Source organism: Lepus europaeus, chromosome 4, assembly GCF_033115175.1.
Source record: "Lepus europaeus isolate LE1 chromosome 4, mLepTim1.pri, whole genome shotgun sequence".
Lineage (NCBI taxonomy): Eukaryota > Metazoa > Chordata > Mammalia > Lagomorpha > Leporidae > Lepus > Lepus europaeus.
In genome coordinates this window covers 151587985-151615711 of record NC_084830.1, presented here as the reverse complement: position 1 = coordinate 151615711, position 27727 = coordinate 151587985, and the positions used below count along the sequence as shown (strand labels likewise).

General features: G+C 47.6%; 1 protein-coding gene across 1 annotated transcript in view; it reads left to right on the top strand.

Moving 5' to 3' along the window:
- The first annotated feature begins 339 nt into the window (after nt 1-339).
- LMNB1 (lamin B1) overlaps nt 340-27727 on the top strand; it is a 50664-nt gene continuing 23276 nt past the window's right edge. The window contains exons 1-4 of the mRNA XM_062189961.1: nt 340-541; nt 652-1144; nt 24978-25134; nt 26088-26213. Coding sequence (XP_062045945.1) covers nt 340-541; nt 652-1144; nt 24978-25134; nt 26088-26213 — 978 coding nt within the window. The remainder of the gene's footprint in view (nt 542-651; nt 1145-24977; nt 25135-26087; nt 26214-27727) is intronic.

Sequence of the window (27727 nt, the reverse complement as noted above, 5' to 3'; positions counted from 1 at the left end):
GTGGCCTGTGGCTGTTGGGGACGTTTACATTTGAATTTCCCTGAACCGCCGGCTGTGGGCGGCGGCGCTGACCCGCCCCGGAAACCTTAGCTCCTTCCCGCCACTCGCAGGGCCGGCCCCTCAGGGGTCCTCGCGGGGCCGAGCCGCGGGTAGTGGCAGGCGCCCCTCCCCGCTAGCCCTCAGCCCAACACCGGCCGCGCCCAACCCCGCGCGCCCAGCCGACGGTTGCCCGAGGGCCCGATTTTGAATTTCCAGGCCCTGCCCCCGCGCCTCCGGAGCGCGCTGCCCGCTCCCCATTGGCCCGTGCCGGTCACGTGGCAGCGCCTGCGCGTGCCCGCCATGTTGGGGAGAGCGCCGCCGCGGCCCGCTCCGCCTCCGCCCCCCGCGGCTCACTACGGCCCGCCCCTCGCCGCCCGCCGCTGCGCGCAGCCGGAGAGGAAACAAAGTGCTGCGGGCGGGAGACTCGGCGGCGGCGGCGCGGCGGCGCGGACCCTGCTCGGCCTCCTGGTCACCCTCGCGGTGCGTCTTCCCGCGCGCGCGCGTGGGTGAGTGCGCGCGCGAGCTCTTCCACGGGGCGTCCCACGGCCGGCCGATCGACCGTCCTCCTCCCCCGGTGCCCTTTGTGCTGGAACGCCGCCGCCGCCATCCCAGGTGCTTGTCCCTGCCTCCCCGCGCCGGCCCCCGCGCGCGGAACGCAGGTCGCCCGGCCGCGTGCCCTCGACCCCGGCCTCGCCGCCCCGCTCTCTCGCCGCCGATCGCCCAGCCCGCCCGCCCGCCCGCCCGCCATGGCGACCGCGACCCCCGTGCCGCCGCGGTCCGGCAGCCGCGCCGGCGCCCCCAGCACGCCGCTGAGCCCCACGCGGCTGTCGCGGCTGCAGGAGAAGGAGGAGCTGCGCGAGCTCAACGACCGGCTGGCCGTGTACATTGACAAGGTGCGCAGCCTGGAGACGGAGAACAGCGCGCTGCAGCTGCAGGTGACGGAGCGCGAGGAGGTGCGCGGCCGCGAGCTCACCGGCCTCAAGGCGCTCTACGAGACGGAGCTGGCCGACGCGCGCCGCGCGCTCGACGACACGGCCCGCGAGCGCGCCAAGCTGCAGATCGAGCTGGGCAAGTGCAAGGCCGAGCACGACCAGCTGCTGCTCAAGTGAGTGCGCCGGGCGGCCGGGGCGGGGAGGGGTGGGTGGGGGGACAGAGGGGCCCCCGTGCCTGCGCCTCGGGACAGGGGAGAGCAAGCCTCTGCCTCCGATCCGCGCCGCGATCGCAGAGCGGGGCGCGTCTCCAGGTCCCGGGTACCCCGCGGGGCGGGGCGCACGGCGCGTCCCGCGCTGCCGACGAGGCGCTCCGGGCTCCGGACCTCGGACCCTGGCGTGGCCGCGGGCGGCGGCCCCCGCGTGCGGGGAGCTGTGACACCCGGGCGCGCGCTCGAGTGCGCGCCCGTTTCCGGCCGGCCCGAGACAAAGCGTCTGGCGGGGTTGAGGTGCGCGGCGGCCGGCCGGGGAGGACGGGCCGGCCGCCCGGAGAATGAATGAGCTCGGCGCGGGCGGAGGGAGGAAGGGGAGGCGCCGCGGGGGTGGGTCCCGCTTTGGCGCGCTCGGTCTTGGCCCGGTGACATCTCTGCGCTCCTTCTGCGCCTGCCTCGCACGGAGCGGGAAGGGCGGGTTCTGCGCGCGCGCCTGCTGCCGGCTCGCGGCGAGTTGGGCTTCCCCCGGGTGCCCCCGCGCACGGGACGTGCTGGGTTTGCGCCTGTCACGGTCGTCGCCGTGCGAGCGGAGGCCCCCGCCCTGCAGGCTGCAGCCGCCCCCGCTGGGCGCTTGCCTGCCCGTGGTGCGGGCGGTTTTTTCAGGTAGAGAGGGTGCACTGTCCCTCCCGGGGGGAGGACAGGCCAGGGTCCGTGGAAGCGGGCTGGGCAGCTGGTGTTTGGGCGACGGAGAGCTTGGGGTGCGTGCTGAGGGCCTCCGAGTGCTCAGCGTGAGACCCGGGGACGAACTTGACCGTGCTGCCGACTTTACCTTGACTTTCCCGTGAGCAAAGTGACGTTGCTTGTCGTCAGCAGGCAACAAGTGCTGATGCCACGGCTTTAGAGATTGGCCAGTTGTGAGTTCTGAGTTCCCGGCCCATGGCCACTGCCAGTCGAGGGCTCTGGAGGTGCCGGTTCCGACTTTGACTCCGTTTGTCCCTGGCTGTCTTCTCTGTACCCAGAAGAATGTCCCGGTCTCGGTCTGTGTCACTGTGTATTTCTGTCTTCCCGTTTTAATCAGATATTCTAAAAGTGGCTCATACAAAAAGGACGTGTTTATGGTAAAAAATAAAACTGGACAGTAGCAGAAGGGGAGCTGATACGTTGCAGGAGCAACCACATTTCTTTTTGTTCTTGGGTATTTTGTTACGTAACTCGAAAGTACTCCAAAGCTTATGTTTCTGTGCTTTGGCTTTCCCATTCCTTGGGATGATCTTTTGAAATGTGGGTCAGGTCACTCAAACCATGAGCTCCAGCTTCCTTCAGATTTTTTGTTACTGCATGTCCTCAGATGTTAGATGCTACAGCCTGTAAGATTTGTGATTAGGTGTGCATAACACCAAGCGTTGGGGGAGAATCCAGGCCAGCCGTGTAGGATCCTTACCATCCAACATCTGTACCAGATGCCAACGTGTGGTATCAAGTGGGTTCGCAGGGACTTCACGGTGCAGAGGATAGATACAGAGATTACAAGAGCGAGTTGGTACCCATGTTGCTGACAGTGCAATGTGGAGGTAGCTCACAAGCAGATGCGAAGCATGGCAAGTGATGTGTAGGTTCTGATGCGAGGCCTCTGTAAGCTCTCCGCGAGGGCCACTTAGTTCCAAGGCTGCCACCTGGCTGACAGGAGTTGTAAATGTTGCGAATGGTAAAATGCTTGCTTTTTTAGCAGAGTGCACAGTGGGAAGAATGTTTTGGACCAATGGAACTGTGTGTATGATATGATTGGGTTATGCCGCTTTTCAGAGGAATAAAAGTGATGCGGGCTGAAAAGGATAGTATGATTAAGGTGTTGACAAGCGAAAATAATACTCTCCGAGGTATCCGGCAGTGTTCTGAGAGTTTTTCTTGGGTGTGTGCTGCCCTGCTGTGTGTGTGGTCCCCTCCATGTCCCACTGTCGGTGGGAAATGCTGTTGGAGCTGTGACTGCTGCACCTCCACCACATATAAGTAGACCTTTTTCCTTTGTCATTATTCCTTGTGTAACAACTATTTACCTAGCATTTACATTATTTTAGATATCATAAGTAATTTAGACTTTATCATTTGATTTGAAAGGCAGACAGAGGGGCCGGTGCCCTGGTGTAGCAGGTAAAGCCGCTGGCATTCTATTTTGGCACAGGTTCAAGTCCAGGCTGCTCCTTTCCCATCCAGCTCCCTGCTAATGCAGCTAGGAAAGCAGCAGAGGGTGGCCCAAGTGCTTGGGCCCCTGCACCCATGTGGAAGACCCGGATGAAACTCCTAGCTCCAGGCTTTGTATCAGCTCAGCTCCGGCTGTTGGCCTTTAGGGAAGTGAACTAGTGGATGGAAGCTCTCGTTCTCTATTTCTTTTTACTCTGTTCTTTGCCCTTCAAATAAATAAATAAATCTTAAAAAAAAAAAAAAAAAGAAAGGCAGAAAGAATGTTACCTTTCAGTTGTTTTTTTTTTTTTAGTATTTTCAAACTGGATGAAAATTTCTTTTTAAAGATTTATTTATTTATTTGAAAGTCAGAGTTACACAGAGAGAGGAGAGGCAGAGACAGAGAAGTCTTCCATCTGCTGGTTCACTCCCCAATTGGCCTCAATGGCCGGAGATGTGCCAATCCGAAGCAGGAGCCAGAAGCTTCTTCCAGGTCTCCCACGTGGGTGCAGGGGCCCAAGGACTTGGGCCATCTTCTGCTGCTTTCCAGGCCATAGCAGAGAGCTGGATCGGAAGTGGAGCAGCCAGGACTAGAACTGGTGCCCATATGGGATGCTGGCATTGCAGGCGGTGGCTTTACCTGCTACGCCACAGTGCCGGCCCCTATCTTTTAGTTTCTGGTCCACTCCCCAAATGCCCACAACAGCCAGGCCTGGACCAGGCTGAGGGCCCTAGAACTCAGTCCAGGTCTCACACGTGAGTGTCAAGGGTCACCTGCTACCTTCTTAGAAGTGCATTAGCAGGGAGTAAGATGGCAAGTATTATAACCAGCACTCCATCCCGGTACTTTGATAAGGATGTCATTGCGCCAAGCTGCGACTTAAGTGCTAATCCAAATACCTGCTTTTAAGTACCAAATGCCTGCCCTTAGATATGAGTTAAAGTATACAGGAGGATGTGTATATGTTATAAGCAAATATACCATGTTATATAAATACCTTGAGTAATGGGGCCCTGAGAACCGTTCCCTAAGAATACCACGGAACAACGATAGCACTGCTTCCTCAAAATGCACCACATTTAATTTGCCTTATATTAGTACATTTGGTTCCTAAAAAGCCTTTCTTTTCCTGTTCATTAAGGGAAAAAATTTGCCTTCAGCATATCTGTAAACTTTCTGAAGATATTTAATCATGGTATCTGTGACATGTTGTGTGCTTTCTGTCCTGGAGCAGTCTGTTCTTAAAGAAAACAGTTTCCTCTCACATCACATATTTTTCTTTTCCTTGGTTTCTTCATGTTGTAGGAGAACATCTTGAAGTAGCTAAGAAAGGATGGAGGTAAAATTTCTCAGTCCTGTGTGTGTGAGAATAGCTTTGTTTCGGGCTTGATTGATAGTTGAGCTTGGTATAAAACACTGCTTTAAATGTTTCCCTCAGAACTTGAAGATACTATTTTGTCACATTGTCTTCTGCCATCCTTTGTTAATATAAAATGCAGTGTATTGTTTTACTTTGTTGGTGATTGTTTTATTTTTCCTCCCTGAAAGCTTTTCGGAATTTTCTTCCATCTTGGTTTTCTCATAGGTCTAGATGTGGATGTTTTATTTATTTACTTAGGAGACAGTGAGAGACAGAGCAAGCATATGTTCATATGCCGGTTTACTCCCCAGATGCCTGTAGCATCAGGGACAGGGCTGTGCTGCAGCCAGGAGCTGAGAACACAATCTAGGTCTTTGATGTGGGTGGCAGAAGCCCAGTGACTTGAGCCATTACCACTGTCTGCCAAGGTCTGCAGTAGCAGGAGGCTGAGCCAGGAGTTGGAGCCAGGGATTGAACTCAAAAGGATATGTGCACCCTGATGTGTAGTCTTAACCATGAGGTTAAATGCCTGCCCCAGTAGTGGTAGTTTGAAGTCACAGTTTTAAAGTTGAGCTGTGAAATCATGCTTTTAATTCCACAAAATCTTTTTGCATAGGCATTTCCTTTATTCAGCTTGTATTTTAAGCATGTAATATTTTTAATCTAAGGATTATTTTTAGAGTTTCTCTCTCTCTCTTTTTTTTTTTTAACATTTATTTATTTATTTTGAAAGAGAAATCGTCCATCGGCTGGTTCACCCCCAGATAGCTGCATGGGTTGGGCCATGCTGAAGCAGGAACCAGAAGCTTTCATCCCGGTCTCGCACATGGGATGGCCCAGCATGTGGGCCATCTACTGCTGCCTTCATTATCACATTAACAGGACGCTGGATGGACTCGCATCAGCAGTCCAGTATGGGATGCCAGTGTCGGCAAGTGGCAGCTTAACTTGCTGCCCCCAACACTGGCCTGTGGTCTTTTTCTTGTTGCTGGTTTTTGTCCTGTGATCCTGATTGTCTACGGTTGGAAGTGAAGGACAGAGTAATGATTTACTGCTGCTGTTGGTTAGGTACCTCCTCCTCCTCTCTTCTGGTCTGGAGAACAGGTCAGGACCTCTTCATAGTTGACTGGGGTGAGCTGTTCTTTTATTGGAGAGCCTGCAGTTAAGCCATTGTGTGCTAGGCATGGTGAGGAGCAAAGCTGTCCTCTATGTTAGTCCTCCCACTTGTGGCCTGCCGCACTTTTCCCAGAAGTGCCCCCTACATCTGTGTTCTGCGTTGTGTACTCTTACCTGCATTTCATCTACAGATTAGCGAATGTCTGCTAATAGTCCCTTTTCAGTTCACTTTGGTGCTGTGGGCTCACTCCACCTGGTGTACTTCACTGCCTTCCCGTTAGGACTTGGTGGCAAGCTCAGTGCTCTGGTGTAGTGACTCATTTGAGAGTTACGGATAACTCTTGGAAGTCAGTTATTTTTTTAAACAGTAATTGAAGTATAATTTAGAAAATGAAAAAAGGAGAAATATTTTATTGTCTGGGTCCAGAGTTTTCTGGGCATTGTGGTGCACTGAATTAGGCTTTTGCTCGCGACACCTGCATCCCATGTTAGAGTGGCACCTTAGAGAATCCTGGCTCGTCTGCTTCCAACCCAGATTGCTGCTGATGCATTTTGGAAGGCAGTGGATTATGACCAAATAGCTGGGTCCCTGCCGTGGACATGAGAGACTGGGATGGAGTCTGGGCTCCTGGCTTCAGATAGCCTAACTCTGGTTATTGCCAGCATTTGGGGAGTGAACCATTCTGTCACTCTGCCTGTCTTGTAAATAAATAGATACATCTTTAGAAATTATAAAAATAATTTGCTGTATTTAATTTTGTTTGGAGCTGGAATGTTTGTAATTAGGTATGATTATCATTTAAGTGGCTTTAGATTAAGAAAATAGACTTGAGAATTACAGATTCCAGAATTATTTAGTCTGATTTCGATTCCTTAGCATATGACACACCTCACACACAGGATTTTGGAGACACATGGAATGGCTTTTACTTCCAGAAAGCACCTCTAGCCCCAAGGGTTTTACATAAGAGATTGTGGACCTTTATCACTGAAGGGAAGAAAAGTAAGAATCCACAAAAAGCAGTTCCTGAAAGATTGATAAATCTTGTATAGGACGTACCTCACAAACAGAAGAATTCATCGAGACACTTGGTCCTGCTGGAGAGAATTTGGCAACAGTGTCTGTGCAAGTGTTCCTTGGAAAGAGGAGAGGGAGAAAGTCTAAGGCTGGGCGAACAGCTGGGAGCCAGGAATGGGATCCAGGTCTGCCTCGTGGGTGGCAGGAACCCGATTACTTGAGCTATAACCATCACCTCCCAGGGTTTGTTGTTAAGAAGCTAGAATTAGGAGCTGGAGCTGGGAATGAAATCCAGGCCCTCTGATGTGGGACATGGGTGTCTTAACTGCCAGGCTTAACACCTGCTTCCACAGTGCTGTTACTTAATCCACAAGCTTGTGTGGTGTGTGTCCCCCCCCCCCCCCCCCCTTTAGAAGATTGATTTGAAAGGTTGGGGGAGGAAGAGAGAGAGATATGTATATCTTTCATCTGCTGGTTCCCTCCTCATGTGCCTACCGTGGCTTCACCTGCTCTGCCAGTGTTGTCCCCCATTTTTTTTTTTTTTATGAACTCTTAATTAGATTCACTTGACTCAGCAGAGTCTAGAAATTGTTTTTTATTCATTTGGTTTATGGTAGATATGAGGATACATGAAAAGGTTTGTGGGGTAGATGATGTAGCGCAGTAAATTAAGTCCCGACTTGGAACACTCCCATCCCATATCCGAGTGCCTGATTTGGCTTCTCCATTTACTATCCAGCTTCCTGCTAACGTGCCTAGGAGGTAGCAGAAGATAGCCCAAGTACTTGGGTCCCTGCCATTTGCATTGGAGACCTAGATGGAGTTACTGGCTCCTGGCTTCACCCTGGCCCAACCCTAGCTGTTGTGGCCATTTGGGGAGTGAACCAGCAGATAGAAGGTAGATCTCTGCCCCTCTGTCACTCTGCCTTTCAAATAAGCAAATATTTAAAATTTATTTTTGAAATCGATACATACAAGGGATCATCAAAAAGTTGATGAAAAATGTATGTGAAAAACTACATGAATTTAAAAATCTTTTTTAAAATTAATTAATTTATTTGACAGATAGAGCTAGACAGTGAGAGAGAGAGACAGAAAAATCTTCCTTCCGTTGGTTCACTCCCTAAATGGCCGCTACGGCCGGAACTATGCCAGTTCAAAGCCAGGAGCCAGGTGCTTCCTCCTGGTCTCCCATGCGGGTGCAGGGGCCCAAGCACTTGGGCCATCCTCCACTGCCCTCTCCAGGGCCACAGCAGAGAGCTGGACTGGAAGAGGAGCAACCGGGACTAGAACCCAGCACCCATATGGGATGCCAGCGGTGCAGTCTGAGGATTAACCAAGTGAGCCAGGGCGCTGGCCCTAAAAATCTTTTTGCAGGAAAACAATTAACTTTCAGTCCCATATTTCATGAAGTTTTTGAAGTACTCTCATATAAAAGCTTGAAAAACTGCAAAGAAGTTTCGTTTTTGTGAATTAAGAGTTAGGCAGGTGGTCATGGTAGTTCACTAGTATATAACCAATATAATGTACGCTTGAACCCAGGTTCAAACAATGATTTCTGCATACCCAGAGGCTGTGCCCCTGTGGGCTGTTTTAACATTCAGATTCTTTGGTTTTCAGGCCTAAAAGAATAAAACATGCTGATTTGGTTTAGGACATTTTCTTTGTGTATGTGATAATTAATAGAAAACAGAAATCTTCATCCTATGTATTACTTTGTCTTTTCATTATTTAGTGCATTGATTTTGCCCTGGGGGAAGCACATTGATGATACACAGCCTGGCCTTCATGTAAAAAAAACTTCACGGTAAATATTTTATTCTCAAGGAAAGAATTGGAAGGCTCAAACCTTTAGAACTGATGTGAGGAAATACGTCCTAAGTAATTAAACTGTCATGATATTTCCTTCCTATGCTTTCAAAGGATGTTTGGGAGAACAAAGTAGCATGTGGATTTTTTTTAACTTCGCGGTTAAGACTAGGGAGTCTTGGTGTGCACAGACTGAACTGTGCAGATTCTGCTCTGCACAGTTGTTGCTGCTGTTCTTTGATTTGTCCGGATGGTATCACCTGTGGGACGCCTGAGTCTAGTTATGTGAATGGCTTGGTGTTCAGGACACATCTGGCTCCTACCGTTTTCCATTCAGAAACAAACTCTTCTCCCTAATGCACAGCTCAGATATCATCACCTCCCCAGTTCCCAACAGGTCTTTCAAAAACTTCACAAGGCTTCCAGTGAGGCGGCAGTCCCAGTTTCTCCCTTATACCATGGGGGTATTACTATCACAGCATTTATTACATTGTATTAGTGTCTTGCACTTGCCGTAGCACAGTACTGTAGTGTTGGATTTCTGTCTTCTCCCACTGATCTTTTTTTTTTTTTTTTTGACAGGCAGAGTGGACAGTGAGAGAGAGACAGAGAGAAAGGTCTTCCTTTTGCCGTTGGTTCACCCTCCAATGGCCGCCGCGGCCAACGTGCTGCGGCCGGATGGCAGGAGCCAGGTGCTAATCCTGGTCTCCCATGGGGTGCAGGGCCCAAGGACTTGGGCCATCCTCCACTGCACTCCCTGGCCACAGCAGAGAGCTGGCCTGGAAGAGGGGCAACTGGGACAAGATCGGTGCCCCGACCGGGATTAGAACCCGGTGTGCCGGCACCGCAAGGCAGAGGATTAGCCTAGTGAGCCGCGGCGCTGGCCCTCCCACTGATCTTTAAGCAGCTTGATAATGGGGACTGGGTGTCCCATGTCTCTGGCCAGCATCTGGGGTCAAGGTCTGGCGCATAGTACCTGTTCTACAAACATGGCCTGAATTAAAGAGGAAAGGGCATTTTTGTTGTGCCTGTTAAAGAGGTCTTGGTTTCTTTTAAATTAGGCAGGCATGGGGTTGAGTAGTAAAGTCGCGCTTTTCTTTTGAATTTGGGAGACAGCTCCCTCTGCTGTTTCACTCCTCAGATGGCTGCAGTGGCCCAGGAACTCCATCCAGGCCTCTTTTGTGGCTGGCAGGAATCCAGTTACTTGAAACATTGATCAATGCTCCCATGTCTGCTTTACAGAGGAGCTGGGATCATGGGCTGCACCCAGGCACTGCAGTGTGGCATGTGGGTGTCTCGACCAGGGTCTTAAAAGCTAGGCTAAATCCCTGTCCTGAAAGTAGTTTTTTAAGAAGGAAGAAAAAAATAAACAGGTCTCTTTCAGTAATTCGTCTTCATCCTTTCCTTACTAGTAAATGATACCATCAGTATTTCAAACACTTGTTTCAATTACTGCACCGTCCTGAGAAGTCCTATTTCCTCGCTTACAGGCTGTGAATCATCACTGTGAAAACACACACCTGGCACTGTTTCATTCCAAGGGACATGAAAATTCACCACCCCATGTAGGGAAGACTTGAGTCCCGGCACAAGTGACAGTGCCTGTTAGTCTGCTTCCTCTTGGTAAAGCAGAATAACGCCTATAGAACAGCTCAGTTGTGAGGATTAAATGAGGGGGTACGTCTAAAACCCTCACACAGTGCTGGAATTCAGGGTGGGGCTTTGTGCTTGCTATACCATTTATCTGCTAGGTAATCCCAGGGAAAATACTGACCCCTCTGAGGGTCCAATGTCCTCATTCATCAGTAGGGTGATGGTGAGGCTTAAAAGACTGCCTGTAAAAGTTTCACTGTGGTGCCCTGCAAACAGAATTGCAAACAGAATGGACACAAAATTAATGTCAGCTCTTTTTGTCTCCCATCTTGTGCAGGTCTTTTAATCTGTACATCACACTTTCTGTATCTACAGAATGAGTTGGTTAGATCAGAAGATCCAAGAGTGCTGTAATTCTATCCAGTCAATACATCCAAATGAAATGAAGGCAGAAAATACATTTAAAAAAGAGCATGTGGATTAAGGAAATCCTGTCAGTGGACACCTAAGATTATGACTTGGGGGGGAGAACCATTTACTCCTTTATACTGGCAACATGACCGTAATAGTAAAATGATCTAGAACTAGAAAGAACATTTAGAAATGGATCTTAAGTTCCTCCAGACAGGAAATGGACAGTCATCCACTGCCAATGGATGATAAAAAAACTGGTAAATTGCAAATTGCTTTATCCAGTGGTTAATATTTAACCGGTAAATTAGGTAACATTTATCCAGTCATTTAGCCAGGGGGAAAACACCTGACACTGTCAGCCTGGAGAAGGTTTCTGGATTGTCACAGCCCTCTATGGCTTCTGAGAAATTGGTTAAATTTAGTCACTACAAAGCTTATTTCCTTGGTGGAAACTAAGTGGCCAGTGAACACGGCTTTAAATGTGCTCACTGGGGCCGACATCGTGGTGTAGTGGGTAAAGCCGTCGCCTGCAGTGCCAGCATCCTATATGGGTGCCGGGTCGTGTCCCAACTGCTCCACTTCCAATCCAGCTCTCTGTTATAGCTTGGGAAAGCAGTAGAAGATGGCCCAAATCCTTGGGCCCCTGTACCTGCGTGGGAGACCCCAAGGAAGCTCCTGGCTTCGGATTGGCACATCTCTGGCCATTGAGGCCAATTGGGGAGTGAACCAGCAGATGGAAGACCTCTTTCTCTCTCTCTCTCTCTCTCTCTCTCTCTCTCTCTCTCTTTCTGCCTCTGCCTCTGCCTCTGCCTCTGCCTCTGCCTTTGCCTCTCTGCAATTCTGCCTTTCAGATAAATAAATACAAAGAATGTGCCCACTGGTGGTGTATCACACACTTGCGGACATGGTAGTGTTCCGGGGAGAGGCTCCTCATTGCTCTTCAGCCCAGTTTTTTTGTTAACGATGTGAATGTGGATGCTCCAAGCTTGTATCTTTTTTAACATTCGTAAAATAAAATTTTATTAAATAACCATACAGTATGTCTTGGGTAAAAATAGAAACTAGAGACTAGCTAAAACAAATGAAATAAAAAATATCGCATTCCCACACCCAGTGTATATATTTTTTCAAAATGAGGTCACATAGTTCAGTAATCTGTTTATGATTAAGTAAAATTTACCTGATTTCAGTAAAATTTCCTTTTATCTAACTACTAGATCATATTCAGATTTTATCTCAGAAAATTTTTTGCAGTTACAGGTTTCTCAAATCAATATCATTTTAGGAAAATTTGCTCTCTAATACCTGACTACAGTGAAATATGCTCGATTTGTGTTTTTCTTTAATGAACATCCCTAAATCAGTTTCCAATCCAGGACCACTTAATGCATCTGGGAGTGTCACTTACCTCTAAATGGCATTTATGATTAATACCCTGGGTCATTACAAAAATCAATCCATTTGCAGTGTAGTTTTTGAATTTGAATGGTTGCTTTCTTAAGAAGTTATTGAGTGGCCGGCACCTCAGCTCAATAGGCTAATCCTCCGGCTGCGGCACCGGCACCCCGTGTTCTAGTCCCGGTCGGGGCGCTGGATTCTATCCCGGTCACTCCTCTTCCAGTCCAGCTCTCTGCTGTGGCCTGGGAAGGCAGTGGAGGATGCCCAGGTCCTTGGGCCCTGCACCCACGTGGGAGACCAGGATAAACATCTGGCTCCTGGCTTCGGATCAGGGCGGTACACTGGCCGCAGCAGCCATTGGAGGGTGAACCAACGGTAAAGGAGGACCTTTCTCTCTGTCTCTCTCTCTCACTGTCCACTCTGCCTGTCAAAAAAAATTATTAAGTTTGTTTATTGCAAAGTGGAGGTCTCATCTAGAGGCTCAGTGGATTCAAATTCAATATTTCCAATGTGTATACATCGTAAGTGATGTGCTTACTTCATGTCTCATTATTAGATATAATGTATACTGCTGTGCTGTTTAATTGTATAATGTTACAGTTGTGTAGTATGATATTGACTGTATAATTGTATTATATAGTAGTATGTAGCTATTATAAGGATAGAGCTCTTATTTCTAGAAGATAGAACTAAAGGTGATTTTTATTTTCTTGGGTTTATTTGTTTTTTTCATTCTCCATTATGAACATATAATTTTTTCTGTAACAAAGTTAGTTTTTTTAAAGATATTTATTGATGGGACCGGTGCTGTGGTGTAGCGGGTAAAGCCATAGCATGCAGTGCCAGCATCCCCTATGGGCGCTGATTCTAGTCCTGGCTGCTCCATTTCCAATCCAGCTCTTTGCTGTGGCCTGGGAAAGCAGTAGAAGATGGCCCAAATCCTTGGGCCCCTGTACCTGCGTGGGAGACCTGGAGGAAGCTCCTGGCTCCTGGCTTTGGTTCAGCACAGCTCCAGCCGTTGTGGCCAACTGGGGAGTGAACCAGTGTTTGGAAGACCTCCCTCTCTCTGCCTCTCATTCTCTCTGTGTAACTCTGACTTTCAAATAAATGAATAAATCTTTTTTTAAAAAAGAGATTTATTGATTTATTTGAAAGGCATTGTGACTCAGTGAGAAGAAGAGATATTTTTCAACTGTTGGTTTGCTCCCAGATAGCTACAACAGCCAGTTTGGCCATGCAAAAACCAGGAACCAGTAACTCCCAAGTACTTGAGCCATCTTATGCTTTCCCAGGCTGGTTAACAGAGGGTTGTATCAGAGGTGGAGCAGCTAGGACTCAAACCGGCACTCTGATATGGGATGCTGGCATTGCTGGCTCCCATCAAACTTAATTTTTAAAAATTCCCCAAATATGACAGCAGAAGTAAAGTTTCATTAAGGAGGAGCACTGAATAAAAAGGATAAAACTCTAATCAGGAAAAGTGGATGCCAGCAGTAATCAGGTATTTCAGTTAGACAGGGTCCCATGACCCTGTTGATGCCTGAGGCTCATTCTCACCATTTGTGCATAAAATAATCCTATGCTAACAGTGTAGATGTCTGAAGATCTGGGGCCAGCATTGTGGTGTAACAGGTTAAACTGTTCCAATCCAGCTCCCTGCTAATGCACCTGGGAAAGCAGTGGAAGATGCACCTATTTGAGAGACCTGGATGAGGCTCCTGGCTCCTGACTTTGGCCTGCGCCAGCTCTGGCCATTGCAGCCATTTGGGGGGTGAACCAGTAGATGGAGATCCCCACCCCTCTCCCCCACAACCCTGGTAACTGTCTTCCAAATAAATAAAACTTTTTTAAAAAAAAAGTCTGAAGATTCACGCATATAAGGGTCTTCAGAAATGTTTGTGGAAAACGTTTACTATGAGGAAACCATGCATGAATTTCACATTTTTTGAATTAATAAATTTACCTTTTAATTCTGTTTTTCTACAGACTTGTTTTTTGAAGATTTAATTTATTTGAAAGACAGAGAGAGGGATAGTGAAAAAGAGGTCTTTTGTCCACTGGTTCACTTTCCAGATAGCTGCAGTGGTCAGGGCTGGGCCAGGCCAAGGCCAAGAGCCTAGGACTCCATCCAGGTCTCCCACATGGGTAACAGCAGACCAAGCACTTGGACCATCTTCCACGACTTTCCCAGGCACTCTAGCAGGGAGTTAAATTGGAAATGGAGCAGCCAGGACTCAAACTGGCTCTCTGATAATGGCATGCCAGTGTCTCAAGCAGTGGCTTACCCCACCGTGCCACATTGCCAGCCCCTCTCTCATGGACTTTTTGAAAGTACCTTCAGATACTCCTGATGAGGGTGGGGAGCGTTGCATTTTAGGCAGTAAGGTGCCTTGAGCATCTCAGAAGAGTGACACCGTTGGTGTTGCTGTGCTGCAGAATGGAGGAAGTAGAAGTGGTGGGTAATGAGGTGGCTCTTGCATAAGGTGTCGGCCGTGAGAAAGGAGACAGTGGCTTTAAGAGATTGTCCGCCCGGGGCTCAGGAGGAGTAAGGAGATAGGGTGACTGCTTCTGTGCGTGGGTACCTAAGTGCAGAGATTGGGGGGAGGAGCAGATTTGTTGGGACTCTGGGTTGGTGGGGAGTTGGTCGGTCAGTTCTGTCTGTTGGAACATCTCTGAGGACTGGGAAGGAAAGAAACCCACCCTGGGGATAAGTGACAGCAGAGAGGTAGGGGAAGAGCGTTAAGTCAATAAATGACTTTTTGTGGGTTTGATAAGACTGAAAAAATGTCCATGTCTTTGGTGCCTAGAAGATGCCTGCTGACTGCCAAGAGCAGTGTGTTCCTGAGAGGCGGTGGGGGTGAATGAGAGGAAGATCAGGAGTTTAGACTACTGGAGGAAGAATGTTGCCAGTGAGGTGGCACACCTTTTGTTTCAGGTGTGTGTCTAAGAAAACGCTGGGTAGCCAGCCCCTCACTTAACCCTCTAAGATTCTGTGCTCAAAATGCGATGACTTCACCCTGTTTGCTTAGAAAACTTCAGCAACTTCTAGGATAAAGACTGAGATTTTTCTTGGGGCCAGTGTTGTGATGTAACGGGTAAAACTGCCACCTGCAGTGCTGGCATCCCACTTGGGCGCCAGTTCGTGTCCCGGCTGCTCCAGTTCCGATCCAGCTTCCTGCTAATGGCCTGGGGGAAGCAGTACAAGATGGTCCAAGTGCATGGGCGCCTGCACCCATGTGAGAGCCCCTAGAGAAGCTCCTGGCTCAGGCTGTTGGCTCGTCTGAGGAGTGAACCAGTGGATGGGAGATCTCTATTTCTCCCTCTCCCTTGTAACTCTTTGAAATAAATAAATAAATCTTAAAAAAAAGAAGAAGCCAAGTCTTCACTGTTACCCAGTAGTGGCGTGACCCTGTAACTTAGCATGCAACCTGGGGTACTTTCGTGTGTGAAAGGGGGAGCTATTAATTATGCAGAGACAGCTGGCACACATGGAGGTTGTTTGACCTCAAAGCTCTTACCTTTGACCCTGAGGCTTCATCTCCTATCACTTGGACTTGCTGTCTCTGGATGTGGATAAGAATATATTAATTTCCAGCCCAGGTGCTTGTCTCCCTCAGAGGTAAAAACACTTAGCCAAGATTGGTATTGTGTGCAAATAGGAAAAGAGTTGATTTGACAGTGACAGAATAAATGTACGTGCTTGAGTGAGTGGGGGCCGCCCCTCACAGAGAAATACCCAACATTAGTGGGCCAAAGAGTTACCCTTAAACGAGAAAGAAAGGAAAACCCATAACCGCAGTTGTACGTGAGAGCTGGAGGATCTGGCAGAGTGGTGGAGGCTGTCGGAGACCTGTCCATGGCAGGCGGGGAGAAGACAGGAGCAGCCAGTGCCTTTACGTGGGTGTCTGTGGCGGAAAGAAAGCCTCTCCTGCCTTCCACCTCTTTTTATAAGGAAGAGGGTGGCACAGGTACAACTGGCCTGAGGTCTGAGCAAGTGTACTGGTCCCAGATGTGACAGGTGCATACTGGGTAGGTGAGTATATCAAATCAAGATAGGATTGCCTTGCAGGAATACGAGAGTTCCAGCATGGGGCAGGCATTGTGGCTTAGCAATCAAAAGCTGCCGCCTACAACACTGGCATTCATATGGGTGCTGGCTTGAGCCCTGGCTGCTCCACTTCCAATCCAGCTTCCTGCTAACGATCCTGGAAAAGCAGTGGTAGCATTTCAAGGTATCCCCGTGTCTGGCTTAGGATTCAGCATTTTTGTGTTGGCCTAAGTTGTTTTCACTCATCCATGTGTTTCTAGCTTATAAAACTGTCACGTCTCATTTTGCCTTCCTCTTTTTTTTTTTTTTTTAAGTGTAACTTTCTGCTTTTGCCCTTTTAAGTTGAGTTTAGGGATTCATGTGCTTACTGTGTCATTTTTAAGTCAATGTTGTATGTGCTTGCTCTTTTCCTTTCTTTTAGACCTTGTCAAGAAAATTCCTGACAACTTTAGGGTCGTTGGTTTTCTTTCTTTCCTTTTTTTTTTTTTTTAAAGAATTATTTTATTTATTTGAAAGAGTTACAGAGATACATAGAGCCAGAGAGAGAGAGGTCTTCCATCCCACAAGTTCACTCCCCAGATGACTGCAACAGGCTAAGCAGAGCCGATCCAAAGCCAGGATCTTCTTCCAGGTCTCCCACACAAGTGCAGGGGCCCAAAGCCTTGGGCCATCTTCTACTGCTTTCCCAGGCCATAGCAGAGAGCTGGGTTGGAAATGGAACAGCTAGGACTCCAACCGGCACCCACATGGTATGCCGGTGCTGCAGGCTGGGGCTTTAACCCACTGCACCACAGCGCCAGCCCCAGGTTGGTTTTCTTACTAGAGTGAAATCTCTTTCTGGACATAGCTCGTGTCTGATTTTTCTTCCTGCTGCACCCACAGATTTCCCAGTACTCTATAGCTTCTCCCAAATAATATATCTTTTTAAGAAATTATTTAAATTTTTTTAAAAATTATTATTTTTTCAAGAAACTATTTTCCCATAACGCGGGGTTCCATGACTCATGGAAGATCAGTGAAATAGCAGATAATACCAGGAGTTGTGTGCTCAGTAAACAGTAGGCTTGGAAGGTGGTGTGAGAATGGAAGTTGGTGATAACTACACGTGTCACATCAGCCTCTCTGACTATAGCGTGTAAAGTCATCATCCTGCCTTCCCTGCCTGTGCTCCTCGTCCTGATTCGTCTTTCTGGGAGTACCAGTTAACTCAGGCATGCATGTATTTGTTTATTGTGTGGCCCACCCTCCCCCCTCCCCCTCCCTCCCTCACCCCCTCCCTCCCTCTTATTTATTTATTTATTTATTTATTTGACAGATAGAGTTAGACAGTGAGAGAGACAGAGAGAAAGGTCTTCCTTCTGTTGGTTCATTCCCCAAATGGCCGCCACTGCTGGAGCTACACCGCTCCGAAGCCAGGAGCCAGGTGCTTCCTCCTGCGGGTGCAGGGCCCAAGCACTTGGGCCATCCTCCACTGCCTTCCTGGGCCACAGCAGAGAGCTGGACCACAAGAGGAGCAACCGGGACCAGAATCCAGCGCCCATATGGGATGCCGGCGCCGCAGGTGGAGGATTAACCAAGTGAGCCATAGCGCTGGCCCCTATTGTGGCTTTTTCCATGCTAGGGTATTGTGCATAAAGGCACAGACTTGGTATATGTTGGTCATCGATGACACATAGGAGTAAAAGGTAGGTGACAAAGTAGGTTTTTTTGTTTTTTCAACAAATCACTTTTATTGGGATGTGATCTATAAATGTCTATTCCCCAACCTGTGCCTATTTATACATAGGTAATACAGTAAGTTTCTTTTATTCAAAGCATTGTTTTTGCTGTGGTCTGAGTATGGTTTGACTGTGTGCTTGGTTTATGTGTTGGAAGCATGGTCCTTGGTGGTGGTGGTGACGTGGTGGAACCCTGAAGAGGCGAGGCCCAGTGGGAAGTGGCTAGGTGTTCAGAGGTGGTGCCCTTGGAGGGGATTAAAGCTCCTCACGTGGAGTCAGTTCCCGCAGAGTGGGTTGTTAGGGAAGAGGAAGCCTGCCCCCTGACTCCCTGTGGCTTCACGCACACTTCTACCATGATGCCATCTGCCATGGTGTGACACAGCCCAGGCAAGCCCCTGCTGCAGCCTGGTCTGAACTTCAGCCTCCAGAACTATGCACTAAATTTAAATAGACTGCTTTCCTTTGTAATCATTCAGCCTCAGGTGTGCTGTTACAGTGTCTGAAAATGGACTTGGGCTCTGTAGTTCTGATTTAATTTAATTTCACTTAGGGTTTGCATATTTCTGATTGGCTTTTTGCTAATTTATTGACTGATTAATTTGTTCAATGAGTGGCAGAATTTTATTGCCACCAGAAACTGTCATTTGTACCTTTTTTTTTTTTTTTGACATGTGCCAGCGGAATTGTGATCACAGGAGTTTTGAGTATGAAATTACATTTACGTTAATTGTGAGGAAGTTTCTTCACTTTCCACAGGAGCAGTATTAGCGACCACGTGTCTTTCGCCTTGGAAAGGAAGAGAATTTGAGGACCGAATTGAAGCTGGTGAATGAGAGCTGCAGCAGATGCCTCCTTCACATGCAGTTCGAGCCTTTGATGAAATAAGCTCATTTAGTTTCAGGACAGAGGGCTCTTTTCTGTGGGTCTCCTAATAACCTTGGCTTTAGATTCCTCATGGAGTGTATTCTTCCTCTGGAAGTCTGAAGCCTGGCAGATACTGAAGGGCGTGTTGACGCTGAGTTCTGGATTTGAAAGACCCCCATACAGTGCTGTAGTGCTGATTGCTTGAGTGACTGCACCAGTGCTGAGTGGTGTTCAGCTGCCACCAGACAGCTGTTCAGAAGAACCATGGTGAATTTAGACGTCCACGGAGCCCAACAGCCGTGCCTGACTGGCTTGGCTCTCTGTGTAAGCGGGTCTGTTCCGAGGGATTAAAAACCTTTCTTTTGTAAAAGGAAATGGTTAGGAAGGAAATGATTAGAACAGTTTTGCATAGAATGATTTCTGCTGTCTGGTTGCTGGTAAAAACTAACTGGCTTTTCTCTGTCAGCCTCTGTAATTTGTTTTTCTGAGAAAGAATCATCCTGAAGTGAACTTAGTGGTACGTACTGAGTTTAGAAACGTCACTGGACAATGGTTTGGAGTTTTTTTTTTTTTTTTTAACGATTATTTATTTAAAATTATTTGTGTGACAGAGGAGAGAAATCCTCTATTGGCCGGTTCATTCCCCAGATACCTGAAATAGCTGGAGCTGGCCTGGGCTGAAACCAGGAGCCAGGAACTACATTCTGGTATCTCACGTGGGTGGCAGGGATTGAAGTACCTGAGTCATCACTGTCCGCCTCCCCGGATGTACATGAGTAGGACGCTGGTTGGGAAGCTGAGTAGCTAGGACTGGAGCCAGGCACTCCATGGAACACAGACATTCCAAGCAGGTGTTCTACCTGCTGCATTGCAAAGCTTGCCCCTGTTTTTCATTTTCCTTCATAGTCTCATTTCCACCTGGGAAATATTTGTGCTAGAGAAAATTCTCCAACTGTGTTGTTTTCTCTGTTTACGTAAGATGAACCTGTCAGTAATGGCTTTCAAAAGTGCTCAGAAGTGACCTAAACCTCCAGAGTTGGTATTGTATTTTGCTATAGATGATTGTGAATGGATTTGAAACTGACTTGAGTGGTCTTTTTCCTTAAGCTGTTATTTTGTCCAAAATACTGAGGTAATGATCTAGAAATCCTGCTCCCTCCCAGGTACTCATTAGAAGGAAGTTAGAACTGAAGGTGCGGCCAGGCACACTCTGATATGGGATTGTGTCAAATGCCCGGCCCCATTAATTTTTATTTGAGAGAGAGAGACAGAGAGAGAGAGAGAGAGAGAGTGAGCAACACCAGCCTCCTATCCACTGGTCACTTCCTCTGCAACAGCTGGGGTTAGGCCAGGCTGAAGCCAGGAACCTGGAACTCAATCTGGGTCTCACATGTAGATAGAAGGACCCAAGTATTTGAACCATCATCTGCTTCCTCCCAGGGTATGCATTGGCAGGAAGCTAAAATCAGGAGTGGAGCTGGGACTTGATCTGAGGCACTGAGATGTGAGAGCGGGAAGTCCCAAGTGGCATCCCAGCTGCTCTACCAGATGTCTGCCCTGTAAGAATATTTTGAAAACAAAATTGTTGGTCCTTGTCCACTCTTGAATGTAGTAATGCAGTAACCTCTTTGGCACATTTCATAGAGATTTAATATCCAGAAACTTTTAGTACCTAGAAACTAACTCTTTCTAGGTACACAATTTCACTGAGACTTTCTATAATGTAGGTCTCTAATTGCTCACTGTAAAGTTTTGCATATACATTTTTGTACATGAAAATCAGAGAACCCAAAGTACCTGATAACCGAATGAAGATTATGGCTCTGGTAGATGAAGGGAACCAGACTGAAGTGTGTGGGTCCCGTGCTGAAAGAGAACACAGACTGTGTGCTCCTGGGCAAGCTGTGGGTAAAGAGTCAGAGAAGCTGAGCTTAGGCTTATTTTGTGGTTGTGCCCCTGGCCAAACTAGATATTTCATTCAGCTGAGTGTTTGTGTCAATGTGACCAAGCTGATGAAGAACATATCAAGAGAGAGAGCAGTAATTTGCCAGTCCCTAACTAGTGGGAAGTCTTCCTGTAGTGAGTCTCAGTTACGTTCTGGATACTCGTCCCTGCTGACTTCTGTTTTCACATGAATTCTTCCTGTGTTGGTGGGAAGTCTCACTTTTCAAGTGTTTATAACTATAATGTGCTAGTTCATCTTCAAGTAGTTACTGTTGTCATATTCTAGAATGCTGCTCTACGTATTATGTGTGGGGTGTGAGTTTTGTATGTGTTTTACCAAGTCGTGATGTGTTTTCCTAAGATCTCCACTGAGAACTTGTTTTTCAGCAGTTTTGTAACCGGGTCCATTTTCTAATCTCTACTTTTTACTGTATGATGTCTGGAATGGCATATGTCCAGACACTTGAAGGCTGTCGAGACAGTGAGAAACTCAGTCATCCAAACAGAAAGAGGAGTGCAGAGGCAAAGTTCAAACACTGCCTTCCTAAGCCAGAGTAGTTCATTACAGGAGCCAAGGTTGAAATGATCTTTAGACAAGTCAAGGGCCACTGGGTGCTGGGTACAAAAACCAGGATGGTTGAAGCAGTGAGGCACTTGTGTCGCTTGGGGGAGGAGGCGGTCAGGAACAACTCAGTAGCTCATCCTGCAGGCCTGGGGAGAGGTGGGGATGTGTCCCAGAAAGTTAACAGCTATTAAGCATGCTGGCTCTGTTTTATAAAGTGATTTCCCCCCACCCCCAGAGTTGCAATTTGGTTCTTCTGTAAAGTAAGTAAAGGAGATGAGTATGTTTATGGCTTATTTTCAGGAATGTGCATATTTCTAGCATTAGATTCACATGTGGAATTTAAATGAGAACACAGGAATGTTCTTTCCATGGATATAGAAAGGGTTTAATCATGGGGCCAGCCGCTGTGGTGTAGTGGGTTAAGCCCTGCCTGCAGCACTGGATTCCCATATGTGCACTGGTTCAAGTCCCAGCTGCTCCATGTCCCATCCAGCTCCCTTCTAAGCTCCTGGGAAAGCTGTGGAAGATGGCCCAAGTACTTTGGCCCCTGCATGGATTTGAGAGACCCGGATAAAGCTCCTGGCTCCTGGCTTGAGTCTAACCTATCCTGGGCTGTTGTGGGCACTGGGGAGTAAAACAGCAGATGGAAGCGTTTTCTCTCTGCCTCTGCCTCTCCCTCTCTCTAACTCTGCCTTTCAAATAAATAAATCTTTGAAAAAAAAAAACACCAACTTATCAGGCCAATCACTAACACTGAAGAAATCTAGTCAGGAAATAAAGTCAAAGAAAAATGTATACTAATAACCTGAAATGTTAGATTCTAGTAACTTTGGGTCCTTATCCAAGTAGCTCTCTGTCCCAGGGTGTTGTCAGAATTTACTGTGTGCTTAAGTGTCTTTATTTATTTTCATTTTGTTGAAAGGTAGAGTGATAGAGAGATTGAGGTCTTCCACCTGTTGGTTCACTATTCAAATGCCTGCAACAACCAGAGCTGGGCCAGGCTGAAGTCAGGAACCTGGGTCTCCACCTGAGTCTCCGAGTCATCATTTGCCGCCTTCCAGGACACATCAGCAGAAACTTAGATTGGAAGCAGAGCCGCTGGGACTCGAACTAGCCCTCTATGGGATGGCAGCATCCCAAGCAGTGGCTTAACCCTCTGCACCACAAACACCTGCCCCGGCAGATTCTTAATGTGTGTTCAAGGAAGTCAGTTCTACAGTTTTCTGAACTTTGGCCATGGGCTGATAACTGTACTTGGACTTCCTGTGTCATGTTTAATGAGTGAAAAATAAGAATTAGAAAGCTGTGACAAGATTATGTTGCAAATACCAAGTCGCTGTGTGACCCCATGTGCCTGCAGTGTTGTATTGGCAGCTCACTGGCTTATAAAACTCATCCATTAGTGAAGGCCCCTTCTCTGATGAGGCCTGGGGTGTGACTGAAGAATTTTTTCATGAGTCTTGTAGCTTGGGATACTGGTAGGGTGAAAGGGAGGACCTCTAGGAATGTGGATTATGGAGGCCATAGGAACCTCACAGTGTTCTTGGTAAAGACAGAAGATGTGTGTTTGGTGCTGGGGTTGCACTGCTGCTTGGGTTGCCACATCAGAGTCCAGTTGCAGCCTCCTGCAGGGGTGTGCCCTGGGAGGCAGCAGGTGGTGCTATCCCCTGGGAGATAATCCCTGTGAGTTCCAGGCCCCCTGCTTCAGTCTGGCATAGCCCTGCTGTTTCGGGCATCTCTGAAGGGAGCCAGCAGAGGGAAGATCTCTCAGTCTTTGCCTTCTCCTGAGCTGTCTTTGACCTAGGATGAGCAAGCAGGACGGGCTTTCTTTGTGGTGAGGTGTGGGCATGTGTGTTCTTTCTAAACACTTTGTTAAAAGGTCATTGTCTTCTGGTTTTCTGTGTAGAAGGCAGAGCAGTAAGTGATGGCCTTGTTCTCGGTGTGCCATCCACAGGTACGGGGTTTGTACGGTCAGCGTGGTGTGAGGATGTGCAAGTGCAGAGGGAGCAGTCGGCTGCCCTCCCTTGATCAGCTGTGTTATGTATGAGACATCGGCATTTTCACTGTTCATACCGTGGGCTCAAGGAGGAAGAGGAGAAATGAACCTGGCCCATTCTCTTTGGCCCTGAAGGGTGCTGCAGAGCTAAGGACAGCTGCAAGCGCTGAGTGCCCTAGGCTGCTGTTGCAGGTGCCACTCACAAGTCCTTTTCATGCTTTTCTTTGAGCAGCTTCAAGATATGCCTTTCTGCCACCCACATAGACAGCTGCACGAGTAAGGGTGGTGATGAAGAGTGTCTAACCCTGAGCAGTAGACTTTTGTTTGTTTATTTTTTTTGAAAGTCAGAATTAGAGAGGGAGAGTGAGGTCTTGCATCCAATGGTTCACTCTCAAATGGCCACAATTGCCAGGGCTGGGCCAGGCTGAAGCTGGGAACCAGTAGTTTCTTCCAGGTCTCCCACATGGGTGGCAGAGGCCCAAGTACTTTGGCCATCTTCCGCTCTCTCCCAGGTGTATTAGCAGGGAGCTGGATCAGAAGCAGAGCAGCCGGGACTCTAACCATTGCACACGTAGGATGCCGGTGTCACAGGCAACAGCTTTACCTGCTGTGCCAGAACACCAGCCCCAAAGAGATTTTAAAACAGACAGTGGTGCAGTAGAATTTTTGTAACTGTTACTTAATTTTGAGTCAGTTTTTGTAAGTATTGTTTCCTGTTCTATAATATGTGATTTTTTCCTTACACCGTGTGTGCTATGCTGTGTGTCCTAGGCCAACTCTGGCCGTTTTATGCTAGAACAGAGCACTGGCTGCCCAGTGGAGGTGTTTTACTTGCATGCATCAGGAACTCTGATGTAAATGGTGACTGTGTGGAATCTTGTCATCACCGGATCACCCACTAGTTTTCAGCTAAAGCCTGCCATCTTGTGGTTTTAAAAGTACACAGTTTTTTTTTTTTTTTTAAAGAAAAACTGGTCATTGATATTTTTACATATTTAGTTGCTTTAAAAACAAACTGAGAAGATTTCAAATTGTATTTGCTAATGATTTATCAGTTTATTTTTTCATTGTATTTGAAGGTTTTTATTAACTAATGATTCCCTTCATCTCATCTTCAAACATCTTCTTACAGTAGTTATTTTAATTGAGAACAGGTATTGGGATTTTGATATTGTTAAGGCTGTCCTGTGTAACTAATTATAATTATTTGGATGAGAAAAATGCTGGCCTTTATTGAACAAAATATATCTAAGTAAACTTTAATTCTGTGGTGTTAGGACACCATTTAGTAAAAAGTATTTTAGAGTAAAAGAAATCAATTTAAACTCAGTTTTTGGTGGTTACTGGTACAAAGACTTTTTTTTCTGCAAAATATTGGGGAAGAGAAATCTAAAGTCTTATGCCTCCTGTAATCTTGATTTATAACATGCATTAAATTTAAAAATGGTAAATTTCCATTTCTTCAGAATATGCCTCTTCCATGTGGCTCTACAGACCCAGGGGGCGTGGTTCTCTCCTAGTTGACTGGGATCCTGGTCCATTGGTCCTTTTGGACTTCCTTGACCCAGAGTCGCTAGTGAGTATGTGACACTGAAAGGGAGTGCTGGTACCCACCAAGAACTCGGGATCCCACGCTCCTGAATCTCTCCTCTACTTTCAGTAGGTTATGGCAGCCTTTATTTAAACTACCTCTTCTTTGGCTTCTTCCTTAACTGGGAAGGAAGGCCTTAAGTCGGGTACAGTTTCACATCTGTACTTTGTCCAATGTTTTACAGCTACGCTAAGAAAGAATCTGATCTTAATGGAGCCCAGATCAAGCTTCGAGAATATGAAGCGGCACTGAATTCTAAAGATGCAGCTCTGGCTACTGCACTCGGTGACAAGAAGAGCCTAGAGGCAGACTTGGAAGACCTCAAGGACCAGATTGCCCAGGTAAACACACTCCACCCTGGAGCTATGATTGGCTGGCTCAGTGCCTATCTGTCTTAAGCTGTGGTTTGATTGATCCCTTGATAGATTTTTTAAAAAATTTTTTTCATTTCTTTTTGGGAAATGTAGTGACTTCCTTTTTGAGGGCTTTGCCTGAGCAAAGTTTTGAGGTAGCTAAGCAGCATCACCTTCATCCTGTCTGCATTGTGCAGATCTTGTGGCTGCTGCTTCCTTTTTTAAAAAAAAAATTTGACTGTAAGGCAGAATTGGAGGGAGGGAGAGAAGGAGGACAGGAATGGGAAAGAGAGAGAGAGAGATATGTTCCGTCTGCTGGTTTACTCCCCAGATGGCTATAATGGCCATGGGTGAGCCAGGCCGAGGCCAGGAGCTTCTTCCAGGTCTCCCACTTTGGTGCAGGGACCCAAGGACTTGGGCCATCTTCTGCTGTGTTTGCAGCACATACACAGGGAGCTGAATCGGAAGTAGAGAAGCCAGGGCTTGATCAGAGCCCACATGGGATGGTGGCGGCTTTACCCGCTGTGCCGCGGCCTTGGCCCCCTGCTGCTTCCTCTTGTGCCTGTGTGCGGTCTCTGTTTCTTACCCTCAAAGCCATTTCCTCGTGGCACCAAAATGTGAGGTGTGACAAGAGATGTCCGAATGCTGCTCAGCGCGCAGGAGGAAAGGACTGGGGTTAGCTGCTTCATTGGTTTGGTCTGTGACACGTGCGTCCGGTGTCTGTCCTCCCTGTTGTCAGTTACCAGTCGGACAGGTGGTTTGTTCTGGCACCTGGTGGGTACGGCTAGCACATGAACACACAGTTCTGTGCTAAAGGTTAGAATGAGGTAAGCACACACGGACAGATGTTTATGTAATACTTGGTTTATTCAGAGGCATCTGCAGTGCATTACTAAGTGATGGCGTGTAATTTTTACCACAATTCTTTCTCTTTGTGATAGTTGGAAGCTTCCTTAGCTGCTGCCAAAAAGCAGTTAGCAGATGAGACTCTGCTGAAAGTGGATCTGGAAAACCGTTGTCAGAGCCTCACCGAGGACCTGGAGTTCCGTAAAAACATGTATGAAGAGGTAACCGCATGCAGTTTTCCTCCTTTTAAAGACTGGAAGGGCTCTATAAAAAGGCTGTGCCATAGCTACATAGGTCGATATGTTGTCGTGATGACGTGTTCCCTCACAGGAGAGCTGTTGCAGGTAGCGGACGCTTTGCTGCTAGTATACGGCGTCTCAGACCTCAGCTGTTAGAGTAAACAGATAGAATTTCACTTAATCAGGTTTATAAAAGCTTGGTCACAGCAGCTAGTTACCATGAACATGTTTATGCATTTGTGTTATCTATCACTGCCTAGCAAATTATTCCAAACTTTAACCCCAGAAAGCCCCAGGTCCTTTATCATCTGGGTTTCTGGAGAAATCTGAAGCTGCGTAACCGGTGGCTCTGTTTCAAGGTCTCATCAGGTTGCGGTCAAGCTTCAGCCTGGCTGGAGGAAGTGCTGCCCTGTGTTGGCAGGAGTCGTTCAGTCCTGGCCATCGGGTCTTTTCCTTGGGCTGCTCATGGTAGGGCTTCCCCCAGCAGTGGGTGATGAGAGAATCAGACACCAAGACGAAACTCTGTGTGTTCCATAAGCTCATCACAGGAGTGACTTCACCTCGGTCTCCTCGGTCACACAGAGCAGCACTGAGACACTGTTGGGGAGGGCGTCACGCTGGGGCATGGATGGCAGGAGGCAGCAGGCCCTGGGGCATGTTTTGGGTCTGGCTGCTCACAGCATTGGTAGGTGTTTCTGTGAAATTGTGCACAGCTTTTGTAAGTCTTAAAGGCTGTGGTCAAGGGGGCCGGGTGAAACTTCATGAACATAAAAAGTAATAAAATTGAAGAAACAGGAATGCATGCTCCTTAAAATTTGAAGAGGTTTGGAGTTAACCACTGGGGAGAAAAAAGTACTTCAGTACTTAATGCTGTTAAGTACTTGATTTTTTTAGAAGTTACGTAATTTTCAAAACAGTGACTATGATTTGAAAATAGAAATTCATTGCTGCAGCTAGGAATTAATTACTTTTTTTTTTTTTAATTGAAAGAGGGTGATCTTCTCTCCACTGGTTCACTCGAAATGGTCACAACAGCTCAGGCCAGGCCAGGTGGAAGCTGGAAGCCAGAATCCCAGAAATCAGTTTTAGGTCTCTGATGCGGGAGGCAGGGACCTAACTACTTGAGCCATCACCTGCTGCCTCCCAGGGTGCGCATTAGCAGGGAGCTGGGATTGGGAGCAGAGCCGGGACTTGAATCTGGGCACTCCAGTATGGGATATAGCTGTCCCGAGTGGTGTCATACCCATTGTGCTGAATGCCTGCCCACAGGCTTTGTTTTTAAAGGCTTATTTATTTGAAAAGTAGAATAACAGAGAGAGAGAGACAGAGAGAAAGAGATCTTTCATCTGCTGGTTCACTACCCCCATGGCTGCAACAGCTAGATCGAAAGCAGAACAGCTGGGCCTCAAAGCATTATGGGTGGCAGCTTATCCTGCTGCTCCACAATGATGGAACCCAAGACTTTTTTATAATTGGAGGTAAAAAAATGAATAGCT